Below are 11,007 nucleotides of genomic sequence, written 5' to 3'. Positions count from 1 at the left end.
AACAGTCTGGCCAGTCTTTTATTGTCAATTACAGAACAAAGACAAATTAACACAAATAATAATTATATTAACAATATTAACAAGATTTATAATAATCTGTAGTGCACTTTAAACCTTTGAACACCTCCATGTTAAAGGCAGTCTGCTGAGTTAAGGAGGCTTTTCAGTGGAGTCGAGCGGTCACATCATTAAAGATCTCAGTGTTTCCTTTAAACAGGAGCCTGAAGGCATGGATGCAGTTTGTCTCTTCAATACTTGTCTGTGGGGGCTTAGGGACATGACTATCACACATATTGCTTTAAGTAGGTTCTCATGAGAGCGTGTTGACCTTGTGAGGGATTGTACACACAAAGCAAAGCCTGTAGAGGACGGTATGTACTCTGGAGACTAATCCCTTAAGAGGTTAGTACACATATAATTGGGGTCCCAAATGTGTCTGAGGGGTCACCGGATGATTTAAAGTGCAGGAAATAACAAAAGAAATCAAAACATTTTAGTAAAAATCAATTTCTTCACACTTTTCAACAATTTCTGCATTGTACCTGTGAAATACCGGAATACTACTTTTATACTTTGGGGCCTCTAGATATCACTCAAATAAAACAATCTGAGAAAGAAAACATGCTTTTTGGTTCAACTGCTGTGTCGATTAGTGAGCTTTAGAAGTGCTGACAGCCAGGCATGTTTTTTTATAAACAAGGCTATAGCTGGTTCCCCCTGTTTCAAGGCTTTAAGCTAAGATAAAGTAGGCTAACCAGCTGCTGGCCCCAGATACTTATTTGCCTGACATATTTTACAAAAATTAAACATATTCTTTTAAGGGCCAATTAGGTTGGAACCACTGTGCTAGACTAAGATCTGTTGGACAAAAGACCCAATTAAATGTGAAGAATTTCAGTCCAAAAGGTGATTAATGCATTTAGATAATTATGTTGCTGCAAGTTAAGTGTATGCCTTATCTATTAAATTGTGGCTCTGTTATTTTGGACTGAACCCCCTTCACAATGTACTGCATTCAAGGTTCATGTTCTTAAAACGAACATCACCTAAAGAGTAATGTCCCAACCTGCCTCCCCAACAATAACAACAACAACAGACAGACGGATCAGTGCAATTAACTCAACTCTATTATTCCAAAACCGGCGACGTTAGAAACAAGTGCTGATTAGGCTGGTGCAAACCTTTTGTGCATGACTGCATATACAGCAGGTAGGCGCGCGCGCGCGCACACACACACACACACACACACACACACACACACACACACACACACACACACACACACACACACACACACACACACACACACACACACACACACACACACACACACACACACCTAATAAACTCACTCACGCAGCACAAAAATGGAGCATTTGCAGTTTCATATATTTGCAACACTGACTGAAACTCAAAAGTTCAGTCCTTCTATAAACTCAGCTTTCCAATGTAACTCCACTAGCTCTGCCAGTCTTAGTTCATTGGTCCCAGAGGCACATAAGCGTGGCTAAAGAGCTTAAAGCGGGACAGTAGGAGCGCGGGAAAGAAAGGATTAACACCTTCAATATCTTCGAACAATAAAATCTATAAAAAAGGGCAGGATTGCTCAAATACAGTATCTGCACTGAAAAATCAGTCAAAACATAAAAGAGATTTAAACTTTTTACTTGCTATTTGATATATATATAAAAAAAAAAAAAAGAATAATAGATCCTGCCATTTCAGGTCACACAAACAAACTTCAGCTAAGCCAGTAGCCAATAAAATGTCCAAAACTGAAGCAGTTGCCAAAAGCTGCAATTGAAGGAAGGAGGAATATCAAACCTGGGTACAATAGAGCAAATACTTGTTTTTATGATCTAGTTATATCCCAAATATATTAGATTATACAAAACATTTAGTGAATATCAGGTCCTTTTGACACACGTAGGTGGAACAGGCCAGCATAAAATATTCCTGTAAATCAGAAGGGTTTTGTCTTTTACATTTTTGTGTCTTTTTCCGATACTTTTACTTCTTATGTGCAACGAAATGTGTTTGAATAAAAAAAATGTAAATGAAATATTGAGTATGAGCCAATCTCAAGTTAAAGACATTTTTTTATAAAATTGCGACGCCTGAACAATTTCTCTTTAAAAGTCACAACATTTTCATGGAAAAAAATCGACTCAAGACTCCTATTCATAAATTACGCTGACACAAAAAGCTATCACTACTCACAGAGTAAAGTGCATGTGTGAAAGGGGACTAGCTTACACTAAATCTATCTGAAAATCAACAGTGGCCACACAACTGATGCACTGATGTTGTAAAACCTGCACATCTGGCAATCTCTTGAGATTAAAACATTGCTTTGCGGTATCGTCACCCAGGTGTGAGAGAACTGGAACAGAAAGAGAGGTGGTCAGTCACTACAATCATGGTCGCATTGTGCTTTTCTTTAGTCTCAGAGTATCTTCTGTCACCAGCACTAGGGCCCACCTCCCTCATCCTCTTGTTCCTCCATGTTTTTGCGCGCCATCCTCTCTCTCCGCTCTGCCAGCCGCTGACAGCGAGGACAGTCTTTGCCCGTCCGGAAGCAGCTGCTGTGGTAACACGCATGGCACTCTGTAAAAAGAGGGAGAACATCACAAACACAGGAGTCAGAGATGTTACACTTCAAAACATTTACACGTTTTATCTTCACAAAAAGGGTGCGAACGGGTTTCACAGAGAGCAGCTCCCAACCAAACAATGCTGCCGTGTCCACAGACAATAACCAGTTGAACCAGTTTGCTGAAAGCGAGCTGTGATGCATCAACAGAACAGCCAATCGCAGACGGACTTGTCGGAGGCAGGGTGAGGAGGCGAGTATAAAAGACGTAGAAGTGAAAGGCAGTGCGGCAGAAGGGAGGAGGAGACAAGCAGGTGAGCTTGCTGAAATCCTGGGGGACTCACACCACACCCTCAACCTGTTCATACACATCCAATTATTCCAAAAGAGGCCACCAGAGTGCTTTAAAACTCTCCAATGTCTTAACAGATAATCATGACTGCAATGATTCAACTGGAATCCATGTTTAGCTTCTATGTTTGCAAAAATAAATGGAATGAAAGATAAAATAAAATGACAGGCAACCCAACTTAAAAAAGTGGCGTTTATTTCATGAAGATGAAGCTTAAATATCAACTTAAAGAATAAATTACAAATTAATTCAGAGACATTCTTCCTTCACTGAAATGAAACACTGCATCTGCTGATTTCACACATAAAAAAAGATGAATGAATCAGTGAAATCAGCTGAAGTACCAGTCGGCTTGGATGAAAACACGACACCTCCACCGGCTCAGGGGGAAAATGTGTAACAGACCAAACTGAATTTCATGACCAACGCAGACTGAATTGCAAACGTTTATGAGTGATCCACCACTTTGGTGTCATTTTCCATCCCTGTGGCCAAGAGAGAAGCAGTACGGAGCTCAGAGCCAAAAGACGGGGAAACTAAACCGTGACTGACGCCAGCTTCGGTATCAGCCATCAGGCTTCACACACAAACATCTCTGCAATCAAAGCCAAAGACATCCACCACCAAAAAGCTGCCAAATCAGACCCAAAGCCGAGAAATACCAACACCACTGTAGTGCAAAGAACTTGGTGCAAAATGAAAGCAGAAGCACAATAAATAATAAAAAACACAACAAGATACAACATGTTAGTGGGTGAACAAAACGAGTCATGTAGTTGTGCAGCCGTTGTGCAGACTCTGTAAACCTAACAAGACGTTTAGTTGAAATGATTCGAAGCGTTGACTAATCCTGAAGCCCTCGGTTAACCGTTATCAAGCAGCCATTAATATCTGGACAAATACAATGCACTGTTTGATCTGTCAGCAGCTTAGTGAACTGTAACTTGGCTGATTATCATTCAAGGAGAAGGCTTTCCTTTGCAGCTTGAATTACTGTATCTTACTTTTGTCCTCCACTGCTCTCAACACAATAATCGGCATCACTTATCTCTTCCATTTCTCCACTTGCAATCTTGCTCTCTTTTTCGGTCCCTTTCCTACTCTTCCGGCCTCCGGCTTCTCTCCTAGCTTTGCGAGTTTTTCTCCCCCTCCAGTTAGTCTGCGTTATGTCGGCTGGCTCTTGTTGGCCTTCCTCCTCAGAATCCACCTCGCTTTTTCTCTCCCCACTTCTAGCCTCCTCTCCTTTGCTCCTCCCTCTGGAGAAAACAGCAAACAGCTGACGAGGCTTGAACAATTTCATTAGTGTAAATTTCTCCTCGTTTTCTGCACCAGATATTTGTCTTTCAGCTTTGTCTGTAATTTCATTATTCTCATCGCCCTCCCTGCTGCCTTTCACTTCGTCCTCAGATCCAGCTTCTTTCTCCAAAAATCGTTTTTCAGACTCCTCCTCCTTCATCTCTCTTTTGGAGAAACCCTTACCAAGTCTCCCTGATAAAAGCCCTTTCCTCTCTTGTCCTATTTCATCTAGACTCTCCATGCTGCTGCATGTTTCGCTGTCATTTCCTTCTTCTTTTGAGACGTTCTTCTTTAGTCTGTCTGTGGGAAGAACCTTTAATAAGTTGTCTTTTTTGCCGTTTGCATGACCATCTCCCCTTTCCCTCTCTTTGCTATACTCCTCCCCATTACCTCCCTCTTCTCCTCCTCCATCACCCTTCATCTCTTCCTCCCTCTCTGACTGTGTCCCTCCCATCGTCTCCTGCTCTCCCTCGTTGCTTTTACTCATGGAGAAAGCTTTCACCAATCTTCCAGGAGCGAAAGCTTGAAATATTGCCCCTCTTCCCTGTCTCTCTCCTGCTGCGTCACCCCTTTCCTCTTGCACTCTACTCTTCACCCTTTGATCGACACCTTGCTCTAAGCTACCCTCCCCTCCCTCCCCCTCTCTCCTGTCTTTGGAGAGGGCCCTTGCCAGCCTTCGAGGTTTGGAGATCTTCCAGTCTCTCCAGGTAAGTGGAACGAAGCGGGGCGGGGAGAGGGGGGCTCTTGAGCCGCCCAGGCCTGCCGCCAGCAGAGAGGGCTCACCTTCGCAGCGCTGGCACTTGTTCAGCTGGAAGGGGAAGATGATGTCTTTGTCGTTGCTGCAGAACTCGCACACAAAGCCCTTTGCCTGACACAGCTGGGATCGGTCGAAGCAACCGTGACAGAGAGAGCAAACATTTGATTAAGCTGGGAATCTCTTTGTTATTTGATGACATTATAACAGTTATAAAAAAAATCACTCTCCACGTTAGAAGGGAAGTTACATGGGGATCTTACCACACAGCCAGCTACGTGCAAGGTACCAAGTTTAAGCAGCTCTTTCATTCGGGGAGCCAGTTCCCCATTACGCACAGCGGTGAGGTCACTGAGGGAGAAGAGATGAAGGTCCTCGGTCAGGTGACCTGGCAGGCTGTCGAACTGGTCCAGTACCCTGAGAGACACACACACACACACACACACACACACACACACACACACACACACACACACACACACACACACACACACACACACACACACACACACACACACACACACACACACACACACACAGTCCGTCTTTGCAGGGAGAATAATTATGTTTTGAAATGATTGTGACACTAAAGAACATGTACAGGCAAGCGACTTACTCTTTAGCAAAGCGACAGGTCTTGAAGAGATTTTTCATGTGAAACAGCTGCACTCTCAAAACCTAAACAAAAACAACTTGTTACTTAAACATACACTGACAGAAGCACAGAGCCACACTGTTTAATACATGGTGGAAGGAACGGGAAGGCCAGGTTCAGATTACAATAACAGCATCTGTGTTGACAAAGTGTTTAATAATCAGTGGCCCTGTCAGCTGACTGAGGCGGGGAAGCATCACATTTCGCCTCTCTCCATTTTCCAGTAGGTACAAGCTGCATTGACACAAGTCAATAAACAACTCTATGTCATTTTATCTCTCCATGAATAGGTTTTAATGTGTATTCTTGCTCTTTTAGCCCAGTCCTGCCTAATCACACACATAAGGATGTGACTTTTCAGTATTCTTACTGTTTGAGGTTGAGGACATAAATGGCTCGAGGACATAAATGGCTCTATTCATTCTAGTTTATTTCAAGTAGCCACAAGTTCACTATCTTACGATTACGATATTTACTTTTAAACAAAGCTGAAACTTATTATGGTGGGTTTCCACTAGTTACCGGTGAGAAAAAAAACTAAATAGAGAAGATTTCAGAAAAAAAAAACTGACTATTTGCCTAATGCCTAAATTCCCCTCACGCTGCTTCTGTGCTCACCCTGACTGCCTCCAGAGCTTTGATCTTCTTGTACAGGCCACTGTTGATGTCATTGGGGTTGAATAGCGGGTCTCCGGCGATCTTGCTCAGCAGGTCCCGGGCAAAGTTGCTGACGTAGTACTTGCCGAAGTCCCACTTCCTTAGCACTCGGCCGGGAACCACCGCCTGGGCGTTCTCATGGCAGCACTGGCAGAAGTAACGGCCGAGGTATTCACAGTAACGCAGTCGCTTGATATAATCTGAAGCGTGGACGGACAGCAGAGACACAAGTGGGTAGAGGTAAGAATATGGAATGATACTGTGTCTGCGAACAAAATCTAATTTTAAGCCAGCTGATCACATTGGAAAACAAGTGTTAAAGTTGCACTTAAAAAATTAAAAAGAATAACTAAAGCTGCAAATAGATATTTATTGTTATGATATGTTTATTTAATGGAAACATGTCCAAATGCATGTTAAAGCTTACATGCCTTGCAACATTTTCAAGGATAACAAGTATTTACCTGGGTCGATTCGGGTACCACAGCCAGCGCAGCGGTAGTTCTGTTTAGCCACAACTATCTTCCTCCTGACACGGAAAGAAAACATGTAAGGAATATAAATTCTGTAGGTGTCATGAGAAGGATGACTACAACCAATGATTGGCAGATTAAAACAGAAATTAATGAACAACAAAATATAAAAAAGGGAAAAAAAGAAATTGATGAGGACAGGTAAAACCTGGTGTGGACTCACTTGGGGGCAGAGTGAATGTTGAAGATGATCTGCGGTCGGGGCGGCGCCCACTCCAGGTTACCTCGAACCCGAATCCTCAGCTTGTAGATGTCTGCATGTTCACCATCATCGGGCGAGATCGGCAGAGAGTCGGGGATGGGCAGCAGCTATAGGAGAGAGAGCAAAGTATTTTCAATTGTATTCATTATTTGTGTGTTGAGCGTCATGTGCGGAGAACTGCTATTCTGCTCAGGACGATATAAAAGCACGGTGGTGCACCTTCTGTGGAGCGTCGTGTTCTGGGACCAGCCAGTCGAGCTCAGAGGCCGCAGGAAGCTGCATGCCCTCAAACTGCCTGAGTAAACCCATGGCTACCGACTCGGCAGAGTTAGACTGGAGGAAGGACGGAGAGCTGAAAATACATAAAAAAGGACAGAATATATTTCAATTAAAATAAATTGGTTTTCAAGTTTGTCGCTATTCCACAGACATGACATAAAATCCCCACTAACGTTCATATTACCTTTTTTTGTTTTTTTAAACCAATTTGTAATTTTTTAATTGTAATGTGATTAATTAAATTAGCTTCAACAGTGTTCAACAATTAAGATTGTGAAAAATGATTATTCTGCATCATCAAGAGGAAGAAGGGAAATAGGAAGTGTGTAACTTACATCGACTCTGAGCTGAGAAAAGACCTGCTGCTGGAGCTCACGCTGCGCTTAATGTCTGCATCTGGAAGGCAATAAGACAACAGTTAAATAAAAGAGATTTGGCCACTTAGGAGCAGTTTAACAGTTCAACTTTTTTTTTTTTTTTTTTAAACAGATTTGTAGAATTGGAAATAACGGTCAGATGATGGCTGAATTTGCCTGGAGAAAAAAAAAGCAACCAGCAGTTGGCTGGTGGATGCTGTTAATTTCTCACCATGGCACTATTTGCTACTGCTAAGCAGTGTTTAATGTTTTGAAAATAAATCATTTAAGAGAGACACACAAAAATAAGATGCGGAAAGTAAAAGTCCTTAAAAACATCACATCTCTGATGAAATTCAAGCATGTTTTAAAAGGTAATTTAGCAGGAAGCATGCAGGAAAGCCGGAGAGACTCAAAGGTAGAGCATTGTTGCTACACACACACACACACACACACACACACACACACACACACACACACACAACACGTAAGCAAAGGCATTAAGCACAACGGGTTTGGATGAACAAAAAGGCGCCTGCATGGATTCTTGTGTTACTATAGAGGCTAATCTCTATCAGAAGAGTGCTCACTAAATCAAATATGACCAATTTTCTCAATGTCAATATTGTGCTTCCAGAGGATATTCACACACAAGAACATTTTTAAGAGAAATAGTTAATAATGTGGTTATGACAAACCAAACAGGTAGAGCTCATTTTCATGGAAATGTGTGGTTTTCTATTAACTACACTTTGAAGACTTTTCATAGGATACGTACAATGACGGAGTATTTTCATATCATCCGTACTCAAATACAATCACACATATGGATTCTGATTAGGTTTAAGGATTTTGGTTGTATTCAGGGTAAGATGATTTTGGTTAAGGGATGCAATTAAGTATAAATCATTGAAATTATTTGGAGTGAAACGGTCTAATACAAACAGAAGAATGCTGCACTTAATGCAGACCAGGAAAACATTACATTGTTATCAATATCACAACTAACCGCCGCGAAAATCTGTTGTATGAGCGTTCACAAAAGAACCTATTAATATCAGGCTGACTTCAAACTTTAAAAAAGGAACAACATGGTGGAAGGATGTGAATGTGAAATATATCACACCTCATATTCACCGGAGTCGCATTGGAGATCATGAATAATAGGATGAGTGGATGAATGAATAAGTGAGTAATCCCTGTAGTTACAGACGCCACAGAATGCCAATTGTTAACTCCCTCGTCTCCTCCCATGAGCCTCCCTTAACTGTTAACGGGCACATTTGTCTACCAAAGCCCTGGAGCACTGAACAACAAGCACCAACACATACAGCCAAGCACACTATTCAGAGGTGAGGAGGCAGGTGGCTCGACTCCAAGTTGAGTAAAAAATGTTAAAATTTGAGTTTACTTCCAACTTTCAAAATCAGAAGAATAGAGCAACTGAACACTCCTTTTGTTCATAGGCAACACAAAATGTAAAGTTAGAAGAAATTTTCTTTAGTCCTAATGCCTTTGCGAAAACAGTTTAGTACATTTTAGGATTTGTACTGCATGACTTTAGGCGAGAGTACAGTCAGTCATGCAGAACCAAAACTGCAAGCGGTGCGTTCATGGATTTACTAAAAAAGATTAATGTATATCCATCTTATCTATTATCTATCCATCTATATTTTGTAGGTTAATTCCTTTAGTGTCTTTAACTTACTGAAGGTTTTGTTCATTCAAATTTGAACAGAATCAATCAGTATGATCAAAATAAGACAAACAGATAAGCTATAAAGTGTAAATGGTTAAAGTGCCCTCCAGTTTAACAGGAAGGATTGAATTGTCAGTTTGGAGTGGAGCCCCCCCGCCACAGTAAACGGTCTGTATAGTAGCTGTTGAGCCTCGCCCAACCGTCCAGCCTGCAGATACCTGAGAAGAGGGAGGCGAGTGACAGGGAGAGGCCGTTCTGAGACACCGCCAGCAGGGACTGACCCTCACAGCCATCTGAGAGACAGAAACTAACACTCAGCACGACCGTCACCACAAGCACAAACATTTCTTTCTTTTAAAAACACTCCACAGTACATGTGGAAGTCATGCAGTAACACAGCGCCACCATACAGCAAACAGTGCTGAGAGATGCAGTTATACACAACCAGTCAAACAATACATGAAGTACATGCACGTATGAAATCCCTCAACCTGTGTTAACAGCATCGAAGCAATATGTGCTCTGATCTTCCTAAATGTTAGTGATTAGTTTCCTGCGGTTTCTATTTGCCACACAAAACAGCAATTTTACATCAACTTATTCAGAGAAAGATGTTGAAGTGTCGTGAACACTGACTGGAATATGCCGGAAGCTTTTACAGACCAAACGCACCAAATGATCATGACTCACATGACTTTAATGTCTGTATAAATAGTAACACTAACAAAAGCATTTTACAGACTACCATTCTGTGACTTTTGCCCTCAGACTTCTATGTTTATGGTCCATGTGACATGCTCGGTTAGCAACATGAAGCAAGTGTGGTGATTAGGTTATGAATTATGACTAGAACAGAAACAAAGTCATCCAAGCAGACAAATTATGAATTCTTCAGAGTCTTCGAACACATTTAAATACATTAACAATACTTAAAAGTAATATGTAAAGTAATACGTAAAAAGATGCTAGTTGAACTGATATCATATGCCTGGATGGAAGGACTTTGTTCACACTGATTAGCAATAGTGACACTCAAAAACAAAGACAGTTAGTCTTTCCTGGTGTTCCCCCGTTCCCTCTCTCTACCTCGTAGTTCGCACTCCTCCACCTCCTCAGCTGAGCCGGAGTCAGAAAGGCCCTGGTAGGAGTCCTGAGAGCTCCTCCTGGAGCCTCCGCTGTCAGTGGAGTGGAAAACTGCAGGAGAGGAGGGAGACGAGGGATTGAACAAAGAGGGACACAGAAGTAAAAGGACAGAAATCAACTGTAGCAAATTACACTGCCATGCAGTGAGAATAATTTACTGAACAAGATGGAAAAACTTGACTCAAATTGTTAAAATAGGTCACACGTTCACGCTTTTGCAAGAACACCACAGTTTGTAGCTTTACATAAAAATATCCAGTTTGAAGTTAATCTGCATTGTTCCAAACACAAGAAATTGTACATTTTGTTCAAGATGTACAGTATTTACGTAATTCCAGCCAATCGTATTAGGTACAGCCACACAACAACAATTTGTTAACTCTGTTACAATATAATTACGAATGGACCAGCTGGCTCCTTCATTGCTCGAAAGAACCTTAGGTTAGAGCGCAACATTTCTGTGGCCCAAGACTGACCTGATAAACCTT

At 41.7% G+C, this 11,007-nt stretch overlaps 1 protein-coding gene across 6 annotated transcripts in view; it reads right to left on the bottom strand.

The window, feature by feature from the left end:
• rubcn (rubicon autophagy regulator) overlaps positions 1–11,007 on the bottom strand; it is a 20,169-nt gene continuing 9,162 nt past the window's right edge. For 4 of the 6 annotated variants that reach the window (XM_068729382.1, XM_068729397.1, XM_068729388.1 and 1 more), the window contains 12 exons: positions 10,463–10,570; positions 9,595–9,669; positions 7,657–7,717; positions 7,262–7,394; positions 7,004–7,149; positions 6,772–6,836; positions 6,269–6,507; positions 5,612–5,673; positions 5,259–5,412; positions 5,025–5,118; positions 2,482–2,607; positions 1–2,383 (listed from right to left, as the gene is read on the bottom strand). In XM_068729382.1, coding sequence (XP_068585483.1) covers positions 2,253–2,383; positions 2,482–2,607; positions 5,025–5,118; positions 5,259–5,412; positions 5,612–5,673; positions 6,269–6,507; positions 6,772–6,836; positions 7,004–7,149; positions 7,262–7,394; positions 7,657–7,717; positions 9,595–9,669; positions 10,463–10,570 — 1,394 coding nt within the window. In that variant the 3' untranslated portion in view covers positions 1–2,252. Of the gene's footprint in view, positions 2,608–5,024; positions 5,119–5,258; positions 5,413–5,611; positions 5,674–6,268; positions 6,508–6,771; positions 6,837–7,003; positions 7,150–7,261; positions 7,395–7,656; positions 7,718–9,594; positions 9,670–10,462; positions 10,571–11,007 lie in introns of all 6 variants that reach the window. The other 2 variants (XM_068729412.1, XM_068729421.1) reach the window with 2 other exon arrangements.

The sequence above is a fragment of the Cebidichthys violaceus genome, unplaced genomic scaffold, assembly GCF_023349555.1.
Source record: "Cebidichthys violaceus isolate CVI_PGR_0920_01 unplaced genomic scaffold, fCebVio1.0.p SCAF_101, whole genome shotgun sequence".
In the NCBI taxonomy this organism is placed as follows: Eukaryota; Metazoa; Chordata; class Actinopteri; order Perciformes; family Stichaeidae; genus Cebidichthys; species Cebidichthys violaceus.
The sequence above is the reverse complement of the archived record's forward strand: the minus strand, read 5'-3'. Positions and strand labels throughout refer to the sequence as shown.